At 36.3% G+C, this 23,468-nt stretch overlaps 1 protein-coding gene across 2 annotated transcripts in view; it reads left to right on the top strand.

Moving 5' to 3' along the window:
• Plxdc2 (plexin domain containing 2) overlaps positions 1–23,468 on the top strand; it is a 394,098-nt gene that overhangs the window by 212,488 nt on the left and 158,142 nt on the right. For both annotated transcript variants that reach the window (XM_028764923.1, XM_028764922.1), the window contains exon 4: positions 3,065–3,134. In XM_028764923.1, the coding sequence (XP_028620756.1) occupies positions 3,065–3,134 (70 nt within the window). The remainder of the gene's footprint in view (positions 1–3,064; positions 3,135–23,468) is intronic.

Below are 23,468 nucleotides of genomic sequence, written 5' to 3'. Positions count from 1 at the left end.
ACCTTACTACATCACACATTTAGGTAGGAAACTAATGATTTTCTTAATTTCACCTTTATGTTTCTACTATCATTTTCTTTTAATATCTTAGTAGTTGAGATCATTGCCTCTAGTGAATCAAAGCCTAAGGGTAGAGTCTTAAGTTCCTGCTTGAGCCATACTTAACCACTCTCTATCTGATAAGCTTTCACTCTGGAATGGTTATAAAATAAGACTGTAAAGACTTTCAGTTTGTGCATGTAGCTATTTAAACAGACTTATGAATTATTCTGGAGGGAAGACATACATGTGCTAAGCAGCATTGGAAGAACTCTGAAAGCTCCTCCTTAGTGTTCCTTGTTGATTCTCTGTCCACCACTAATGGGAAGCTTTTTCTGACATTTGAGTGACTTCCCAGCCCAAGTGGCACCTATTCTTCGGTTTTGTTAGGTTGGTTTTGTTTTGTTTTGTTTTGTTTTTTAAAGAATCTTCTTCAGTTTTTATATCTGGTTTGGCTAAAATTGGGGCACAACTCAGACTAGAGCAACCCTTGGCAAACTATAGAAATCAAGACTAATGAAGGTCCTATGGCTGTTCTTATATCACAGGACAGGAGTTAAAGGGTAAAAGTATTGACTTTGAAGAACCTGAAACTACAGCTTATGGCTGGCATGACGACCATACTGACAGAGTTTTCCAGTCAGAGTTTCGCGTGAGGACTGGACCTTAAAAGTGAATTTTAGTGTTTTTCATTTATTTTCTGAGTCAAAAGACTGTATACTAATGTATTTTAGAACAAGGTAACAAAGTGATGATAGACAGTAGCATTCAAAGAGAACTTGAAGTAAGGCATTTATGAGAAAAATGGTATCTGTGGTGGGGAGGAATTATCAGAAGTGAGTGAAGGGTAATGTATACATTTAGCAGCCTTTCAGATGCTAGCATCTGCTAAATGCTTTGTGTATTGCTATTATACAGGATAGAGGATGCCATGGTCATATGTAGATGAATAGTTCATTTTAAGAGAGAGTAGTTCAACCATAGTGTGATACTTGAGAAAAATGAATTCTTAACATTTTCAGCACCTATTTCATTCTGTTTAGCTTATATGTTGGCCATGTATCTTGTTCTAACTCATATAATTAAATACCTGAAGTATCCTAGAAAATATATGCCATGTGTTTCTCATTATCCCTGAGGAAAACTGGGTTTGCTAGTAAACAAATATTTAAAGAAAAATGTTAATGTGGATGCATCTTTACTACTGAGCATGGGGAGACTTTGAAATGGTGGGGTTCTGTCTACTTGGATAATTTCCTTCACTGAGTTGTTTTTGATATATTTCAGACACAACAATTTTTTATCATTACTTTCATTTTAGTGTTATCAGTGACCACGCATTCCAAGTGGCACAATGGAAACATTTTTATTTTTCTGGTAGCATAAAATACATGTGATGAAAAGCTTGTCTTACGAAGATGTGGCTTTTATGAAAAAGGAAAGAAAAGCTAATTGAAAGTCAAAGTAGATTCTGAATGATGACCTCTGTGAAAAATAAGTCATTAAAAATCTCTGAAGGATATGAAAAGGCAATCATTTGCAAAATTGGAGAAAACTAAATTCTAATAGACATCTTCTTTGCTTTAATATGTAGATTCAGAGAAATAAACTGTAAATGGTGGGATTTTTAACATAATATCATTTACTAAAGGAAGGATTAAGTAAATGCTTCTGGGCTTTGATCAGGCTTGTTACCTTTCCTTTGGACACACATGTGTGTACATTTGTGTGTGTGTGTGTGTGTGTGTGTACATATGTAGATGGATAGATAGACAGATAAATAGATAGATAGATATGATTGATGATAGATAGATATTGATAGATGATTGATGATAGATGATAGATAGATAGATAGATACATAGATACATAGATACATAGATACATAGATGAAAGATAGATAGGTAGATAGATATAGGTAGATGGATGATAGATGATACAGAGACAGATGATTCAAGATAAATGGATAGATACACTGAGATAGATAGACTGATGATAGATACATACATACATACATACATACATACATACATACATACATATTTAGATTCAGATAATGGTAGATATTTTGATGATAAATAATAGATTGATTGATGGGAGAGACAGAGACACAGAGACAGAGACAAAGGGAGTAAAGGATTGATTTATTTCAGGTCATTGTCTCTTATATGCATTACATGTAATATATTTTTTGTTTCTTGCCTTGTAATCATTTATACATACAAAGAGCTATTTTGGTCTTTTTTATTTTACTAGTTTTATATTCATAAGTGTTAAACAAAATATATATATGCTCTTATATATTAATAATCATTATTTTAGGCTTTCTTTAAGAACACTAAGACTTTTGAATTCTCTACCCAAACCTCTCCAATTTACCCTGTATCAAATCAAAGTAATTCTACAATAACCGCTGTTCATTCTTTTAAAATGGAAATGATACGCTATGTCTGGATAGCTCCCTGCAATAAACAAACAGGATGATGTCCTCAGCTCTCCATCTATAACTCCATGACTTCTTCGTCCATCAATCACATTTTATGTTAGGATGTGTAAAAATAATGAACAAAGCAGTAATGGTGCAAAAAGCCCTGTCATTGATTTCCATTCACTCAGTCTCATCATTTGTCACGTTCTACTGTTTTCTAATAAACTGGTAAAAATGACAAACTATCCCCTATAGCTTACACATTAAATGATAGAAATATATTGGTATATGATGAAATAACAGTGATAAGGGCTGAGAGAAAATAAGTTGATTTAGAATTTAAATTTACAGAAAATTTTCATAAATCAGAAAGAAGTCAATAGATCATAACTTAATGTAATTCTTTTCACATGGTTGAGATACTCAATTGCCAAAACATATTCTTTAGTACCATCCACCACCTAGGTTTTAAGGTCAACTGCAATACCAATTGGGAAAAAGAGAAACATCATTTAGCTTTAATTGAAAAGCTCTCTATTTTACATTTACCATTCTGCACATTATTGATTTTTTTTCTCTTCTGATATTGTTCCTTGCAGAGAGTGAATCTGTCCTTCGATTTTCCATTTTATGGTCATTTTCTAAATGAAGTCACTGTGGCAACTGGGGGTAAGTCATTTTCTATGTAGTTACCTAAAAATAACTACAATTTCTGTACAGTTTTTATTACTGATTTTATAACTTTTTGAGATAAATTAAATTTATTGGGAAAGTGATTGTTTTACAATACAAATGCATGCATGGGGTTGCATGCATTTGTAATAAAACCCATTGCAGCAGAGATATATTTAGAATAGATTTCAGCAGAAATAATAAGGTATAAGTAAAAATTTCAGGTTAAAATACATTTCTTGATTTTTTTCCAAGTTTTAACTTACTTCTTGGTGATATGGTAAGACTATGTGAAACAGACAAGCGTGAAATAGTTATAGCATTAGAAAGTACAAAAGAAAGTTGGTGGCTTCTTTAAATTTTTCTTTTATCATATTTAGTTACTATGCAGGGATATACATGCTACAGCACCTAAATCTGGGCTCAACTTTAGTTTCTCAGTTATCTTCTCCGTGTTCAGCCCCCTAAATCTGCCCTCAGCTTAATTATGTTTGTAATATCCTGCCTGCTAACTCAGGTTCAGTCTGGGAAGCAGCCAACAGCCACATAGCTGTTGGCTCTTTTTCTCTACAAGCTTGGTGAAATTCTTCTTCTCTTCATAGTCTGCTGGTCTGACTGCAGGAAAACTGGAAGTCCTGCCTTTCCCTCCCCCTCCCCCCCAGCTCATTAGTTGCTAGAATCTTTAATGAACCATCAAGAACCAATTGGGAAACAGGATGTTCAGGGTTTGCACACAGATTTCCTATCAAAACATCAGATCAACCTGCTACAGATCTTCGGTGATTTCTATGAACTTTAAAAAAAAATTTAAAAACATCTTTTGCCTACTTAAACTATTATAGTAATGATAATATATAAATCTCTGCACCTTGTTTAAATTGAACTTAGGCCTCAGAGGCCCCACCATGATAATTTTGTTGTGACCCATATCACACAGAAAACAGACTCTCCTTAAAAGTTTTCAAATAAAAGCACCTACCTTGAAATCACTTCCACTACTTGTTCATTCAATCAGTTCTGACCTAGACCCTGTAAGAGGCACTGGAGAGAAACATCCACATTGTTCCATGCAGGATAGACTTTGGTTTCTGGCTGAGATTATTATGTCATCTAAGGCAAAGAAAGAGACATATGAATAAACAGTAACAGCAGACTAATCAGAGAAAAGTTATTAAAGGAAGGAGTTAATTTATGTTGTGCCATGCATGAACAAATTTGAGAAAGAATGAACATTTGGCACTAACTAATAAGCAGGTTGAATTTTATTAGGCAAAGAAGTAAGAGGCTAAAAAAATGAAGAGAGAAGGATAGCCCAGAAAGGAGAACTGAGCTAAATCATCATCTGAGGCCTGTGTTGAATATGCTTAAAAAGAGTGGTCTGGGTACTTTGAACACTGGGAGCTACAGTGTGTACTTCCCAGCCTGGGGTTCTTCAAGGATCTAGTCTTATCTGACAGTGGAGTCTGTAGTGATAGTAGAGAAACTAGATAGTATAGTTTTCCCTCTTTAAATTTAAATATATATGATAAAATTGTGCTATTTTATTATAAATCAATAAAATAATTTTATATTGATATATTAGCAATAATATAATAATTATAATAATCTTGAGTTTGTCTTAGATCTCAGTTTTAAATTGTGTATGGGAGGGTGCATGGATGTACACATACACGCATGTACGCTTTCCACGGGTCTTGCTGTGGTGGGGGGATGGAGAACAAATTAAAGAGTTAGATTGTCTTTTCAATGTTAGTCTCCAGGTCTTAATTCTGATCATCAGACATGACAACAGCATATTTACTTATTAAGCTATCTTGCTAGCTCAAGATGACAGTTTCAATTTTTTTTTGTAGATATAATTCCTGATCTGAGATTGGTGCAATAGAAAAGGGAAAGGCCAGTGTAAGACCTAACAATCATTGTGGTTGGAAAAGCTACCAGCCAAAAAGCTCCATGAAAATGAAGGGGAAACAAACTATGAGTTTGGAGATCTGAATCACAGACTGTGGTAGATCTTTGTGAATGATGAGATGTTATAAACCAAATACCTAGTATCCTCACACACCTTAAATAGGCCATTCTTCACAGTGGGTCGAAAGAGAATAGAAAGTGCAAGTCAAATTTAAAGTGTTAATTTGAAGCCATTTACTACTAGACAAGGGCCAGGAATTTTTAAATAGGGACATCAAAGTCCATTGTATTGACCGTCAATTATCCTTGATTATGTCTCTGAGTTCTGCCGGATCCGGTTTCTTTTTTTATATCCAATGTAGGAAAAAAACAAGTAGAATGTTTTCATAGTGAATACAAGCTGTGCAAACAAACAAAGCAAATGCTTTGAACTACACTCCCTATCTCATTAACTCACGTTTGCTTTTTCCCATGCCTTCCTAACCACTCTCTACATAGGAAGACACACACACATACACACGCACACACACAGACACATGCATACACAATTTAAGACTAAGTTCTAAGATTAATTCCAAGATGGTTCCCCATATTACTGTTAAGAGCAATTCAACTCAGAAACTGATTTTAAAATACAGATAAATATATCATTCATTATGGCAAACCTTTGCTATGGCCGTGTCTATATGTATGTGTCATTATGAATAAGCTTCATTTCTACTTTAAAGTTTAAATTTAAGCTAAATACCAGGCCTATCATTATAACTCTAAAATACAGTCTTCAGTTATTAAACATTTTAATATTCAACAGCTTCAATCAGCCATACAAATAATGCAGGAAGTGAATTTAAAATACCATCTTATTTTCTGGTTCACTGACAGCAATATCTGAAAGCTTTTATTCATCTTCCTATTTAAAATATAATTTAGTATGCAAGTATTTCAACTATCTCCAAGTTAATCCTCTGTATAGTTCATCAAGAAAGTGGTTTTTTTTTTAATGGTTCAGCTAAGTCCTGTTACTTGCATCTCACAGCTTATCTTTTTCATATATCTATCTTTATTTGCTATTGGGCTACTAATTTGATATTTTACATGTTTGATGTTTATATTACTAGTTTCTGTAACCATTAATAGCAAGGGAAGAGCATTTTAATCAAAGTTTACCATGAGTATATGTGATTATGAAGAATGTGGGATTACCACATGAATGACAGAGTGAAGAAGAAGTGTCAGAATTCGGACACAAAACTAAGTGAACATGTGTCAATGTATATGGAATTGTGAGCATGAATTTAGTTGTCAAAGAAAGATTAAAGTATATAAAAAAAGCTAATGGGAATACTTATTATCTTCTTTGAATGTAGTGAACTATTTGCTCTGTTCTGTTTCTACCTACAATTCTAACTACATATTTTATTTTGAAAACTGATTAAAAATTATACATGCACTTCATTCAGTTGCTATATATTGATTACTAACCATAAAATTACTGTTATATAATGATTTTTACTATCTGAAAATTAATATGTAAACATTAAAATTAGGCAAACTAGAAAATGCAAATCCCCTTCTCTTTTTTCATAGACTATGCATGCTCACATCAATCAAACCACAATCTTACTTTTTAAGTTATAGAATATTAAATTCAAATGATTATTCTTCTGTGCAAGTCTAATAATCATTTATGTGTGCTTTAGGCTCCCCATATGCTATATTAAAAAGCTTAAGTATTATCTATTGTCTTCATTGGGTTTTCAGGAAGTATATTACTAATGTTAAGTTTTCTATCGTTCTTTCTTCTTGTCTTCAAATACTAATATTTTAATTGTAGTTCCAAATAATATTTCATGGCTTTCCAGGACACTTGATGAATAGCAGGACTAAACGGCTTTCAGGGAAGAGAGGGGATTAGTTATTTTCATGATGATTTATAAGCGCTGACCCATCTTGCTTCAAAGATAAAACCTAAAATAAAAACAGATCCTGAAGAAGAGTGGCATTATTAGGACTTTTTAAATGACTTTTAATAGAGAGCAGAGATCACAAGCATCCAGTAATCTGTGCCATAACAGAATACAGTAAAGACACAAATGTTGAGCAGAAACAAATTTATTCCATTCAGGATGGCAATTTAAAGTAACAGGCTCAAGATTCAAAGATGTTCAGAAAGAAAGACAAATGGGGCTCTGTCCTAGGTTCTCTGAGTGATTCTCTGAGATATACCTGCAAACATCCAAATTCTCATTTTCACAGTCCTCTTGGGTAATTTACTCTTCCCCTAAGCCATCTAGTGTCAGCAGCAACATCAGCAGATTCAGCATTACCAGGTTTCTTTTCTCTACAGTGGTATGAATCACTTATTCCCAAGTATCTTTGTTTCTGCTCTGGACACACGTGTTTCGTTAGCTCTGTCTTTCTGAAGAGGGGTATAGTACTAGGCTTAGAGCAGTAAAAGATCTTGGAGAGTGATACTCCCTGGAGCTAGACCCAAGTCAGTAGTATAACAAGCAATAAAACTGCTGAAGGCAGAGATATAGGTAGAATGAACATGGGTAATTCCACACAATGAAAACAGACAGGAATTATGAGCCCATGGTGGACAGATCATGAATGGGAGACAGGCTGAGGGGTGATCACCTGAAGTATGTCCTTGGATAGAAAGCAGAGTACCCATGATCAGTTTCATCCATTACCGAAGCAACCTCAGAAGAGACTGCCTGTCTCCAGACTTTAGGTACACTTAGGAACCTTCATCCCCGGAATGCATCTCTTTGCTTTTTTGACCTGTGCTTTTTGAGAACACTGGCAGCCATATCTTTTTATATTCTCTATTTGTAAGGCAGCAATAAGTCAATTAAATAATGCTATCACACAAATGCATTCATACATCAGTGAGTTAAAAAGAGAGTCAAAATTAGTCTGTTTAATCAGTAAGGTGACAGTGTACTGTGCATGACACTGTTCAATGCTGGAAACTAAAGGACTTTTTTTTTTACCAGTACAAGATTGACAGATCCTGACCATTTCCATAGTGAATTAGAACAAATAAATGCAAAACCTATCACAGCCTGAAAAATAAACCTCCTTTTATTGAGGAATTCAGTCTGGCACAATGGTTAAGATAGACCTTTGATACTTTGATTTGTAGACCCATAGGCAAGACAGTTGTGTTTACACAGTCCTCAATGAATGACCTACACTCTCTAGTTCAGTTTTCTTATATATAAAAGAAGATAATACTGTCACTAGTTTATAACAATTTTTGTGAAGACCACTAACATTTCTGATAGATATTTTATAGAAAATACAATATAAATAGCATATACTATTACTGCAGTTCTTGCTTGTAATCTTACCTTCTTTAATAATGCTTTTCTATCAAGTTTTACTAAAGTGCCATTGTTTATTAGCTTTCTCTCTAGGAATTTAACTAACGTGCATGCCTAACTTTTAAAGGCTGACTTAAATGGTCTTATCCATTCACAACGGGAAAATATGGTTACTTGGCTAGTTCAGGATGTCCATTCTACTAGACAGATACATGTACCATTTATGTGTGCAGATTATAATGACTTCCAAAGACTTCCTGTGAAGAAATTCTGCTACAACCAGATTCTGCCTTGGAAATTTTTTAAATTTGCAATTTTGTAGTCTCTGTCCATTCAATCTTGAAATTTTAACTCTGATGTTACAGGTTATCAGTGTGTAACAGGAACTAATATACAGCAGTTGCATATCTCATCCTGGTTCTTGTGTTATCCTCTGCTCTATGAACCAAAGTTCCAAGGGGAGTGGAGTGAAGGACCAGGGTTGCTTGATAAGATATCTGGAATATTCAGCATTACATTTGGTTTGGATCTAACCTTGAATCTCTAAGTAGCCATTCATTTACTATCCCTGTGTGTGACATAACAACCTGTGGCTATGAGGCAAATCATTTTAAAGTATATGAACAATTCCTAGATCTTCGCACCCCAAGGTGAGAGTGCTATGAGATACTGACTCAGGCCTATAGTATGAGTTTCTTCAATTTGCTGTAACTACTCCTCAGTGTTTCTACCAATGTTTGTGAAAATTCTCTTGATTTATGACTTCCTTTGTTCTAAAACTGCCAATGTTATGAAACTGTTACCATATTAAAACACAGTATTTGGAGTAGAAGTATTTTGATGGCAATGGTCTTTCTTCTTTTTCTCAAGAATAAATAATTTATATTTCTTTTAAGGTGAAAATTATGCATTTGCTTTAAATGTTCTATTTAACTACAAATCCATATTTTTTTCTAAAACAAATTTGGAAATCGATAATAAACCAATTACAAGGTATTTTGTTCCATTTTCTGTCATCATAAACCTTTGGTTTCTGTTATGATACCAAATTGAACAAAAATCTTGTGATGAGAGAATTTAGACTATGACAAGAATGTTGCAGAGACATTATCAGTTACAACCAGCTAAGGTAAAATTGTGAATAAGGGATTGGCTCTACTTCGGATGCCTGCAAGATGCTTTTATTAGATGTGAGATGCATTGTGCTCTTCGCAATACGAATCACAATGTATGGAAGACTGAAACCTCAATACAAAACTGCGAATCACAGTACATGTGAGGCTTTGACTTTGAGTTAGTAGATACATTCCTGTATCTGCCAATTATTCTGCTACTATCTTTTTTTAATGGCTTTTTTAATGTCACAGAAAAGTAGTAGATATAGCATAAATGTTGCTTAAAAGTCAACTCTTATTTCAATTTCTCAAGTCTTAGAACTCAGACATATAAAAAGTAATAAGTCTAATAACCGTGTTCGCTAACACTAATGGGATCATTGTGGCGGCTCCCCAGTACAGTGCTGATATGCCTCGCCTGAGGGCTACAGAAATATTTTGAGTGAAACTAGTGGAAGTGTTGAAATATAAGTTTCTACTGAAGGCAAAAATGATGGAAGAAAATGTCTTGTAATTGGTGTCTTGGGAATACTATGTCAAAAACCTAGACAAGAGTTTGTGTCTTTCCACAATGTCAGAATTTATTGAATAATAATGAATTCACCAAGTATGCTGGTTTCACTGGCAGAAATATATCAGGTAACCTTGCTTCACATACTAGCACTGGTTTAAGAAAAATGGGTTATTCTATTCTAACCTTAAGTATTGGCTGTAACTCTAAGATTATACATTATATATCAACAGTAAATGGATATCCCTCTCCCTTTCTCTCTGTGTCTGTGTATATATGATTGTGTATGTTCAATGTGTGTGGGTGTATGGTTATGTGAATAATTGTGTATGACTGTATCTGTGAATGACAATGGATATGTGAGTGTATGACTCTGTGTGTCTGTGTATGTGTGTGTGTGTGTGCATGTGTGCTAGTGTGTGTGCTTGTATGTGTAGTAGGGTTACAGAATAAGACCTGACATTCAGAGGTGATAATAGAAATGCAGATAGGCTCTATAGGGAGATAACTGACCAAAGGAAGCTGGGAATTTACCATGGCTGCTAGCTCTAGATCTTACTATAGAGTCAGGACTAACCAATAGAGTTGTCCCATCTCCAGAAGTTAACGGGCTGTATCAGATCCAGACAAATAATGTGTAAAACAATGTGTGGCAGGTTGCACTGGGAAATCAGGCAGAAGAGGCTGAAGCCTGTGATACAGTAAGCATGTTCTCTGCCTGTCGGTCTTGTTATGCACATATTAGCTGATCAGATGGCAAGTCTGTGAGGCCATTAGTACTGCAGCATAATGTGTCTACCAGTTTATGAGTTATAGGTGAGAAGGTTACAACTACTTACTGTTTTTTGTGTCCAAACAAATATTCGTCTTCTTGTACCCTCTTTTTCTACCATGATTTTAATATATCCATGTCCTCACACTGCAGTAAATGAATGGGATCACATTCTTTCTACTCCAAAAAATAAGTTCTTTATTGGCATGTGTTTAGGCTGGGTACCAAAGAGAAAGCACTATTTATGTTAACCCAGGTGCACAATCATCCTCCAGCATGAAACTGGATTCAAACTGCTTATAAGAGCAAGTGTGTCTGTGCAGAGCACAGCATGAAAAATCAGAGTTTCACAGGATGTGCAGTAATTTAGTGTGTGGAGCAGCTTCCACATAATGTGGAGTAACTTAGAGTAGGGAGCAGCCTGAATTCAATAGATGTTGTAATTATCAATTTCTTCAGCTATGTACAGGAGTAAGCATTCCCTTTCTCCAATCAATACATAATGCTAGTTAAATTTTCATTTCTCCTAATTTCCACAAGATTTGAAGATATTATTTAAATTAACATGATTTATTATAAACATACTTTAAATAATTTAATCAAAATATTAACAGTGATCTATTTTATAATCCTGAAGCTGGGAAAGTTTTTCTGGGTAACTTAAGCCAAAATCATTTTAAAAAATTGAAAAATTGCATTAAAGAATACATTCTTTTCTGAAATATTTTTATTTGCTAAATCTTTTTTTTAATATTTATTCTAAGAATTTTCCATATGTATATTCTACGTACATTTGTTATCCCCTACCTCTCCTCCCTTTAGGTTTAACATCCCTACCACTCTTCAGATTCACAGCCTCTTACTCATCATTCTTAGATATGTGTAATGTATATTCACTGTAAAGAGTAGCCACAGACTTATCCAAAACAAAGGATCATCTTTAGGTTCAAGACATTTGTTGAAGCCTTATTCCAGCAGAGAGTTTCTTGGCATGAAAATAGTTATAATATCTTTGTTCATATAAGGCCAAATTAATAACATACCATTAACATGAGTCAAGACTTTTAAAAAGTATATGAGTATTGCTACATCCAGGGAGGGAGGGAGAGGCTCTGTCCATGTTTGGGATGTATTTCAGTAAGGGCATCCAAGGATGCCACATGTCCAAGACACAGGTCCACTAAAGATACAGGTCCACTACAGATTCAGGCATACAAACTAAGAAGAGGTATATAACAAGAATTAATGTAAGAAGATGTAATGAATTTTAAAGAGAGAAAAATGATATGGAAGTGTTTGGAGGGATGAAAGGGAACAGAGAAATAGTCAAATCATATTCTCTAAAAGTAAAAGGAATATTTAAAACCTAGGAAGGAGAAAACAAAGTAAAGCAGAGTAGAACTTAACATCTATGATCAGTAAGATCACAATAATAAAGAAAATAACTCAAAAAATATAGCATTAGAAAAGAAGGAAAGAAAAAGAACCAAACATAAAAAAAAAAATACTGGGAATGAAAGCAGCAAATTTTTTTCCAACAATACATGCACCTAATGAAGAAGCTCGGTGAACTCTAGCAAGAAATGAACTGCCAAAGCCCAAGGCCTTGGCATGTTAATATCTAACAGAGGCAAGAGAAGAGATTGTAATGCCAGAGGAAGACTTAATCTCTATCAAAAATAAAATGTACAGCAAGGATTTCTGAAAACCATCAAATCCCTCAAATAGGAATTATATATTGGACCATGAAGCATTGAACCATGCAGCTATTAAATTGGATGAAATTGGTTTGTGTATCTTTATGAAAATACTGAAGAATATTACATATATGTATATATGTACATGTATACATATATGTGTGTGTAATATATTCATATATGCAGTGAGGGATTTATAAATGGCACTCTGTTAATTAAGTTTACTATATATATATACATATATATATACATATATATATATGTATATATATGTATATATACACATACATACATAACTACAACAATCTAAGAGTACAAAAGAAACCGAGGAGGCAGATAAGTTAAAAGGTAGTAGGTCACATGGGTCCTAGGAGAGAAATAAAACATTATATATAAACAGGGAAATGTGCACAAATTACCTATGTACCTATAAGCTGTGATTTCTGCTTATAAAAATGTATTTGGTAGATGTTTTAAGCAACATATGTTTGATTGATGTAAGTAAGGATATACATTGCAAAGATTCAAAAAGTACATGAATACTTGGCACTAAGGCTATTTAAGTAAAACATATAACTGTATAACCATTGATCCTTGCAGCTATTATTCACTGTGACCAAATATTTGCCAGAGCTTTAAAGTAGAAATGCTTGTTTTGGATCGTGTTCTTAGAATGTCCAGTTAGTGGTTGCTTGGCCCCATGAGTTTATGCAGCACATCATGGAAACAAGAGTTTATGGTAGAGGAGTTTGCTTCTCTACAGCTGAGAGCAAGACAGTTACTACAGGCAATTTATGAGTTCCAAAGTCCTGTCCCATGACCTCCTTCATGAACAAATGACCCCATCATTCTAGATGTTTTCCAAAATCAGCCAAAATAATGACACTTGGGGACCAAGTATTCAATAAGTAAGCTTGGGATGAGGTACATAATATTCAAAATATTAAAAATACAGTGCCATCTTACAACATGTAACTCACATGTATTTAATGCATATAAAGTCACTTATGCTAAATTGAACTTTTCCCACGTCATTAAAAGCCGTAATTAAGGAAGCAAAGGGATTCTTTTCAATTCACGCTTTATATATGTTGCATCACCATCAGCAGGAGATCTCTATACTTATTTTACATTCCTATGCTACCAGCCACTATTCAGTTATAAAAATAGCCTTTAAAAACTAAATCTGAATTTCTGAGTATTTTTTAAGTAGACATAGTAACATATAAGTGGTTTTTTTGGTGTACCTATACATTTTCCTGAAGTAGCAGCAAGTGTCAGTAGTTCACAAATGGATCTCAGAAAAAAAGGAGGTGAAACATAAATGGTTAGTGTTCAAAGTGCTTTCATTGGGAGAGATTTTCACTTGAATGTACAGGTAACTTAAGGCAGTGTCCAAGCTCTAGACAGAAATAGGTCTTGCACCAAAGAGATGCTTCGGCTTATGATGGTTTCTTGATCCTGAGTATTTTTGGATGGGCTCTGAGGAGCAATAGTCAACCTCTAAAAAGCAAAACATGACACCAAGCCTTGTAGCAGGGTAGTAACAGGTGAAGGTCACCCACTATGCCGAGGTATTTTCAGTAACCGATGCTCCATATAGAAGGTGGATAGCTGGCCACTTCCTAGTGATGGTTCAGAGCCAAGTATGGTTCAGGAAAAGAAGAATAACATTCAAACCAACAGATTTTCCAGACAGGACAGCTATATGAGACAGCAGATGGCTATTAGCTGTCTTCAATAAATAACTGTTGGACAGAGGGAAGCTGGCTTTACACGCTGGACACAATTACCCCAGCATTCCACATCAAGGATGCACACAGAGAGGTGTTTCAGGACTCTCTCCTTAATGTGCTGAAGAAATCAATCACAAATAAGGAGTTGCATTCACTGTGGCTCTGTGAAGTAGCACTAGCAAGAATTCTAAAATGTTTCAATATTACCCAAGTGGCATTTTATACCTTGTCTGGTAAGATAGTAAAGGTTTCTGGTCACTTTCAGAAGCATGCATTTTTGAGTCTGTGGAGATCACAGATTGTTTTCTACAGAGAGAACAGCAGTGTTTCTCAAACCACCTTTCTCCCAGGCTCTACTCAGTTGTTCCAAAAAGGAGCAGCTACCATTCAGTTCAGACTGTTTCCTCCAATCTTATTTTTATAGACTAAACAGTAACCATGTTTTTCAACATTTCCAACTTAGCAAGTGGCTGGCACAGAACTGATACATGCTCAAATGAAGAACAGACCCTGCCTGACCTCTGTCAGGACTGCCTCTTTAAAATATGCCTGTTTGGTCCCCCTACCTATGACTGCTGGAGAGTTTCCATGGAGGAGAGACAAGGGGTCAAGTCATCTGGTGGGAATACAGAGGGATGAACCCAGAAAATATTTGTGCCAACCAGTTTTGTTTTCAGCAAACAGACCGTGGTTGTGGAGGTACTACTTAATTTCAATAAAGAAGCCATGCTTCTGCTCTTTCAAAATCATCCCATTTCAAAATGTGTAAGATTACACTTTTACTTAGTTCTTGGAGTTTTATTTGAGGAGAAGAAAAGCTATAAAGCAGGATAATAATTTCCACCTCACAATTCTGTCATTCCTCCTTTAGACTCCAGCAGGAGGATCCACATGTAGTTGCAAAATCTCCCTAGGTGAGTCTCATGATTTCTGTGCACCCCTAAGGGGACGAAGCACACTCTCAGAAACAGGGAGCTTTTATGTGTCATCTGGTCAGTGAGTACTATGTTTGTTTTTTTCCTTCAGTTTTTTTAATTGGTTATTTTATTTATTTACATTTCAAACGCTATCCCCTTTCCTGGTTTCTCCTCCAAAACCTCCATATCCCATTCCCCCTTCCCCTGCTTCTAAGAGGGTGCTCCCCCACCCTCCCACCCACTCCTCAGAGTAAGCAATTAGAGTTTCCAAATAAATTCATACCCTGCTGCCTACAATGTATGAGAGGAAGCAGTTGCTACTAATCCTTCATATAGGACATAATCATTCTCTCCTTACAGTTTACTGCCAGGTCAAGATTTAGACCACATAGCCCAATTCATAGAAAGTTCATTGTCACCTCTGTCTTGTGTCATCCTTGCCAGAGTTTTTCACTGAGGGCATATACTTGTTTCATGGTTTTGTGTTCTGACAGTATTTAAATATAGCAAGTGCCTGGAAAGTCTTTCACAGACTTTACCATTACCTGAACTCTCAACTCTGAGATGTTTATGAAAGTTTTTCTCTATCTTTATCTCTGTCTATTATACCGCCACCATTACCCATTACCTGCAGTACAAAGTAACGTTTTTGTGGCTTCTTTAATTAAACATTATAGTTATAAGCTATATGCTTACAATTAAAATGGGGCAAAGAAGAGACTTTTAAAATGTATGTTTTATTGACAAGTCCACATGTGTACACAGTGTATTATGACATCCCTACCATTTTCTCTGACCCCTTGGACTACTGCTGACCTACCTCTTCCCAGGTGATGCCTTTTCCACTTTCATGTCTTTTGCTGTGTGGCTCACTCACTGAATTTAGTTAGGATTCTTTCATGAGCATGAGTAGGGGGCTATCTACTTAAGAGCGGTCACCTAACCTATGGTTACTCCATAAAGAAAATGCCTCCTCCTCTCCCGGCAGCCATTGACCAGCCTTTTAAGACAGTATGGTCTACAACTATATTGTTTATGTCTCTTGTTCTTTCACAATCATAGGTAGGAGTTTCTCAAACCATCGTGCTTCTAGTATTTCGGGGAAGTGCTGTGAACTTTGGTCTAATAACTATGCTACTAAAATCATTTAAGATTAAAGCACTCTGTATTGAGCTTCATGCATAATAAACTTAAGGTAAAATTTAAAAGATAAAGTATAAATTAGTAACTAATAAAGAGCTCCTGGGAGCCACTAATATGACACAGGCATGAAAGTATCACTAGGAAACCCTTAATTTTGATGTTTTAGCTGGTTATTTGTGATGTTCATGAGCAATTTTACTGATAAGAATCCGCCCTGCTCCCCATCAGAGTGTTGGGGCTGAGCAGGTTACTCACACCAAGCATCGCATATTAATTTTGACAATTTACCATAATCTTCACACTTGGCCTGGAGAAGAAACGTTCCTGTGCCTACATGGGTAGAAATTGCTGAGGAACTATGGGTGACGCTGAGCTTGCTTGTCTGGTTCAATAATGTATTTTAATTAAAAAGTTATCCATTTTCATGTAGCTAAGTTATACTCATCGTTTTCATTTGCCTTGGAGAGGAAAAAAAAATCACTCCAAGACAGTAAACATCGATACTGTGTGGTGAGGTATTTGTTGAACTACTTGTCAAACTGTGAAAGCAGAGTAACCAGCAGCTTCTAACTTCAAGTGATTTTCCTTCTTTCTTCAATAGATGCAGTTTAAATATTTAAGCCTTAGCATTTTGGCATTCGGATACACTATCCCTGATGAAGAGCTGCTTGCTAGCAATGAAAAAGCAATTTCTTAACCTAATGAAGTAGATAATTTAAAAAACAGGGGCAATATATTTGCAGTTGGTTTTAAAGGAAAAATAAGTTGGCGTTTCTGTGATTGGATTGTGGTTTCCATGTCCCAGGTTAATTTCATTAGAATCTTTGCAGTAATGGTTTTCCTACCACTCTTGATCTAACCTTGAACCTTCCCAGTGTACCCAGGAAGGTGCTTTGATCAAGGCATGTGAACATACTACTTGCTGCCTCAATTTCAATATAATGCAGCTCAGTTTGCCTTCACAGAGTGGTAGAGATGAGAGGGGGTATGAGTTCTAGAGAATGGGCTTTATAAATCATTATTCACTTCTTTAGAATCAAAATTACTTAAGTAGCAGTGAGTCAGAGAGTAAAGATTCACATACTTTCCTGATGTGAACCTCAGTGGCCTGGAGGTGTTTCAAATCTATTTTACCTCTGCTTCTGACAAGAGGTCCCTGCTCTGTGGACCAAGGATTGCTCCTAAAGCTGCAGTTTCTCTGCCAATGATTCTTTTACATAGCTGCAGTGCAGGGGACAAGTGTTTCCAAACTGTATTAAATTATATTCATTTGTCCTAAGGCAAATGTGTAGCTTCACAGTTAAAGGAAGCTGAAGAGTGAGAGAAGAGGACTTTGGTTTTTCCTGGGTTTGGAAAAAAAAGCGTAGAGTGTCAGTGTTTTAGTGACCAGCTGTTGACTCTAAGGTTGCTGTGATCAAACTCAGAGTTTTTGATTTACAAGGGCCATCCTTAACACTGGATTAAACAAACCAAAGCATACGATCTCTGTCTCCAAGGCAAGGGGGACTTAGTTCTAAACAGCAGGTCTCCTAAGTTCTTATATTTCTTATCTGGAGAGCCACAAAACCTCCCAGCTCCAGATGTGAGCTGTAGAGAATAAATCTTGGTTCAAATCTTACTTCTGCTTGTCCCAGCTTTGTGCTTCCTCTGGCTAAATCTTCTTAACTGTAAGTTGGGTGTGTCCAAGCACTTACTTTAAAAAGTATTATGAAGATTCAATATTTATGACATTTGTTGGGAAATCCCTAGCAAATGCTAAATAACTAAAATGTCTGCTTTTAGTTACATCTTCTATTGGCTAAGGAAGATAGCAACTCTGAAACCTAGAGATACTATTCTAGCATATCCTGATACTACATGCACTTAATCTTGGTGGAACACAGAGCTCCATAAAGGTTCTGAGACTCTGAGGCAATAGTACTCATAATTAGTTGTAAAACCTTGTCTAAACTGATTTCCCTATGGTCCATGACTCCGTCCTTGCTTGGAAATATATAGATAATGCATACCTCCATAAACACTCAGAATTAGTCCAAATAGGGAATGGCAAACTGTTTCATATTAACGTTATGTACGTGATATGTACATGTGAGAAAGAAGGAGTAGGTTGACAAGGACAAGAGATGGGGATGATGATCACAACAGTACTGTGGAAACTATCATAAAACCTGAATTTCCATTATCTGCGTCAAATATGAGTTTTAGAAGCCAGAGAGATTGCTCAATGCATAAAACAGTTGCCCACTCCTGTCTTAAAATCCACAGTAGAAGGAGAAAATCATATCCTAAAGATGTCCTCTGAAGTACACTTGTATACCATGGCATAGTTCTCCCCATATTCACATTAAGTCATAATACACACACACACACCGATCATCATCATCATTAACTAAATCAATTTAAAAATGAAACAAAAGTTAGTTTCAGAAAGAAACAATTCTTGATTTGAGATTTGAAGCACCTGTATGATTGTTTATGGGTCAAGGCACTGGCTAAGAAGATTCCAGGCCAAAGACACATGAGTATAGGGAAACAAATTTACAACAACTTGAAGAGTAGTGTGGCATCCAGTCACTTGTCCATAAGATTTTATAGAAAGAGTTACCAGGAAAGTACAGCAGACAATTCTAGGTCATTATTCAAGAGCTTTCTGTGTTGTTCTAATGCTAAGATGAATCATTAAAGGCAGGCACTATGAAGAAAACCATTGTGGATGTTTCTTCATTAATATTAAAATAGATGCAAAGCAGGATTGTGGCATCATGATCCTAGTTGTAGTGGGTCTGAAATTGTGCCCAGTTTAAACTTCAAAAGAAGATTGAAGGAAGGAATAAGTAATTGACACACTTTTAAGGATAAGTAATTGACACAACATTTAATTGACAAGTTTGATACCCTCTCTTAAAGATGATTTTCTGTTTATAGTTGCCCTGCCTGGGATCCTCTAGTAAACTGTGGAACTGGGTTAGTAATAACTGCCAGGCGCACACGGAGTATTAGGGAAATTGGCTCACCACAAACCTTCCACATTTGATAAACCAGCTTTACTAACGGCTTGGTACATTGTGCCCACAGATATTTAACCACTCTTCTGATTCCAATACTATGCCATTTTTTTAATACAAACTAGAGATAAATAGTGGACTGAAAGAATGTTCATATATGTCCTGGAATACCAGGTTACTTTTTAAAGTTCAGATGTAACGTTCAGATGTAACCCAAATGAACTGGCAGCTCCTAATTCTCATAGGGAATGAATTTAAAATTAAAAAAAAAAAACTGACATCAGGCTTAGAGTTATTAGCAAAATTTGAGATCAGAACAAAGATCAAGAAATGATAAAATTTAAACAAGACATGATTCTGAGGATGAGGACAATGGGTTAGACAGAGGAGAACTGGGATGGGAAATGAATTGGGCAGCTCTTCCACATCCATCCCTGGAGAGGACACCATGTGAGTGAGTATTTAACCTTGCTTTGTTTATTATCCACCCTGCTGCTTCACATTCTCTATTTTTTGCCATGCAAATGTAATATTGATGGCTTCATCAGAAAGATTCATTAGCAAGGTAGATTAGAGACAGATGTGGAAATTCTGAAGTAAGATTTTTGTGCATGGGTGATACATGTCAGTATTCCATAAATTACAAACAGATTACCAATTGAAGACTGTGACTTTGATATAAGCTGGCATTACTTACCTCTCTTACAAAAAGAACAAAATAGATCCCAATTGGATCATTATATGTTAATTTAAAAAAAACTCTTACATAATTGTGTAAGTCAGTGTTCTATTGCTGTGAAGAGACACCATGACCATGCAATGCTTATACAATAAAGCATTTAATTGGGGATGGCTTAGAGTTTTACACGTTTTGCCCATTACCATCATGGTGTGGAGGATGGTGAGGAACATGTAGGTACAGAGGCAGACATAGTGCTGGAGATGTTGAGAGTTCTATATCTGAATCCATAGGCAGAAGGAATAGAGAGACTTGGACTTTTGAAACCTCAAGGCCCACCCCATGCTCCAACATGCAAGCTTCCTCCAACAAGGCCACACCTGCCCAAAGAAGACCATACCTCCTAATTTTTAAAATAGTGCCACTCCCTATGCATTCAAATGTAAGAACCTATGTGGACTGTTCTTATTCAAATCCCCCACAACAAGATTATTAGTATGCTTACTATAGCAGGACATTTTCTCTGTTCTAAAGCCAGTGTAAGAGGCTTTAGAACTGAGGCTTCCCAGTGGAGAATTTAATGAAGAGAGAATAAAATGAAATGAAAGACACGGTATCCTCAAGTAGGAGAAAGCACATCACCTTGCTACCTTATTGTACACAATATGCAACTTTGTGGACTTGACTGGCCAGCTTTCCCACGGTTTAAAACAGCAATATGCAGTTGTACCCAGGTTGGTTGCTCTGGAAATTCAGGTGTAGATCCACAGCAGCATGTGTGTGAATCTCTGCTGAGACACATTAAAGGGATTGTTGAATTCCCCCATGTAACATCCATCTTTTTCTCATCACGCTACTCTCTCTATCCACCACTACTTTGTTTCTATGTGAAATCTTACTGTGATTCTGGAGTCCTATCTTCTCACCAAAGCTCATCATTTGAAGAATGATCACATCTTAAAAATACGTACTTCATAGACTTCCCTTAACCCAACAATTCTTTCGTGATGGTTTCTGCTTTCGTTTATGGTTTGGTGCTGTGATCAATGCTATGACCAAAAGCAATTTGAGAAGGAAAGAATTTATTTTATCTTACACTTTTATCTAACTGTCTATCATTGAAGAAGGTCAGGACGGGAGCTAAAGGCAGGAACCTGGAAGACTGTTGTTCATTAGTTTATTTCTAGGGTAACATTCACTATGCCTTTCCAGGGATGGTACTCCTCAGAGGAATCTGAGCTCTCCTACATAGATTTTAAATTAATAAAATGCCCCAAAGGGGCAATGGAAACTTAAGAATTCTTTGGAAAGTCAGTTGTGTTAGATGGTGTTTTGCTGGGGCAGAAACATGAAAGGCTGAAGTGAACACATACATGAAAGGCTATGGCAAACTTGTGAAGGAATATTTCACTGAAGCAGACACAGGTGAAAGGATGTTCTGCTAAAGCAAGCACATGAAAGGACATGTGATGTAGGATTCTTGGCTAACAACACCTTGATACTGATCTACTTTACACTGCATAGTTGAGGTACATTTGTCAGAATTCCATAGAGAGAAACACACTAAAAAACTTCCGGTGGTGTGCTGCAGTTTTGTGTTGTTTCCTTGGACTTGGGCAGATTGGCAAAGCAGTGTCAGCTGAGACAGACACACATGCTGAGGCAAGACACATGGAGGACATGTGATGTGTAGAGGTCATAAATAAGGACTTGACAGACAGTGACAAGAGCTGAGCTAGGCTTGCTTATAGAGCTAGCTGTGCAAGGCTTGTTGATCTGGAGTCTTCACTGATTTTTCACTTCCCTGAGGGAGGCACAGCCAAAAACTCCTCTTGGAGTTCCTCCTGGCCCCTCCTGCTGATTTGAGCCTAGGCTGAGGCTTGGCTGTTTCTACTAGATAGTGGCACCACTGCTGATTCCTGTTTGCTATCTCGACTGTACCAAACTGGACTACTGGTGTATCTGTAAAATGTTTGCAAGTGGATTGACCTGCCACTGCCTGCTGATCTGTGAACTGAACTACTGGTTTCCAGACAATGCAGATGTGAGGTTCTCCAAAGAATCTTTCTAAACAGTTCTACTCCTCCCCACCCCTGTATCCTTTCTTTTCTACCACCTCTGGTGGGTGGTAGGCTTAAAGACAAGTTAAAACATTTAAGAAGCATCATTTAAAATAGGTTTTGAAAAAATTAAAGTAACACAAAGGCATGTCCACAGACCCATCTGATGGAAATAGTTCTTCAGTTGGCGTTTCCAATTCCCAGGTATATCTAGTTGACAACTAAGTTTAGGTATCATACTTTGTGTCTTTACCTTCCCCTCCTACCTGGGATAGTTCAGTTAGTTATCTGATTCATTGCTATTTTGAAAGTCTTGCTATTTGTGGTGGGTTGAATGAGAAATGCACACATAGACTCATATGTTTGAATACTTGGTCCCCAATTGGTAGAACTTTTGGGAAGGATTAGGAGGTATGACTTTGTTGAAGGAGGTGTGTCACTATGGCTGGGCTTTACGATTTCAAAACCCCAAGCCATTTCCAGCTAGCTCTCTCTGCCCAGCAGTTATGTCTTAAGGTATGACCTCTTAGCTACTTACCCAGCACTGCATTTGCCTGCGTGCTGCCATGTACCCTGCCATGATACGTATAGATTTCAACCCTTTACAACCTTGAGCTCCAAATTAGACATTTTATATGTTGCCTTGGCCATGGTCTTTTTTCCTAGCAATACACTAGGTAAAAACAATATTAGAATGTTTTCTCTTATGGCAGACATAATCTTTTTAACCCAAGGCATGAACTTTTTATGGTGTGAATAGAATGGAAGCTCTTCAGTTTCCCAACTTTATCTCTTACCTGATCTGAGCTCCAATGATTTTCACTTATTCTTAAATTCTGGGGATTACAGTTTCACTCTTCTAACTATTTTAAGATATGGTAAATGCTGACATTATTCAAGTCTATAATTTTTGCTGATAATATTCCTTCTCTTTCATACTCCTTATCTGGACCACCTGTGGTAGACCTCAGGTAAATAGGTCTTTCTGTAAATGTCTCTTGATTCCATGACCTTCTTTAGTGTCTTCTAGTGTGTGCTACTGCCTCCTGTTACAGAATATCTATCACTTAATATTGTGCTTGTTTCTTTTATCTCTGACCCTCTAGGGCACAGCTGTTAGCCCAGCTCCTTGACAGGTATCTGACATGGTAAATGGTAAAGACTGTTAATAACTGAAGAATACCTAACAAGGATTCATTTGATAGCTCCAACCACAAACTTAGACAAATGTGGACATAACAAAAATCCCATGTGTGTGTACATGTTATACATGATCATGTGTGTATGGGATGAGGAACCATGACCAGATGTGTGTGTAGAGGCAGAAGTCAATATCAAGTATCTTCCTGTGTTGGACTCCAGCTTGTTTTTCGAGTCAAGTCTCTCAACAAATCTGAAATTTGCAACTTTTTCTACACTGGCTGGCCAAGGAGACCCAAACATCCTCCTAACT

Source organism: Grammomys surdaster, unplaced genomic scaffold (genome assembly GCF_004785775.1).
Source record: "Grammomys surdaster isolate TR1022 unplaced genomic scaffold, NIH_TR_1.0 146, whole genome shotgun sequence".
Taxonomy (NCBI): domain Eukaryota; kingdom Metazoa; phylum Chordata; class Mammalia; order Rodentia; family Muridae; genus Grammomys; species Grammomys surdaster.
This window is presented reverse-complemented; position numbering and strand designations above follow the sequence as displayed.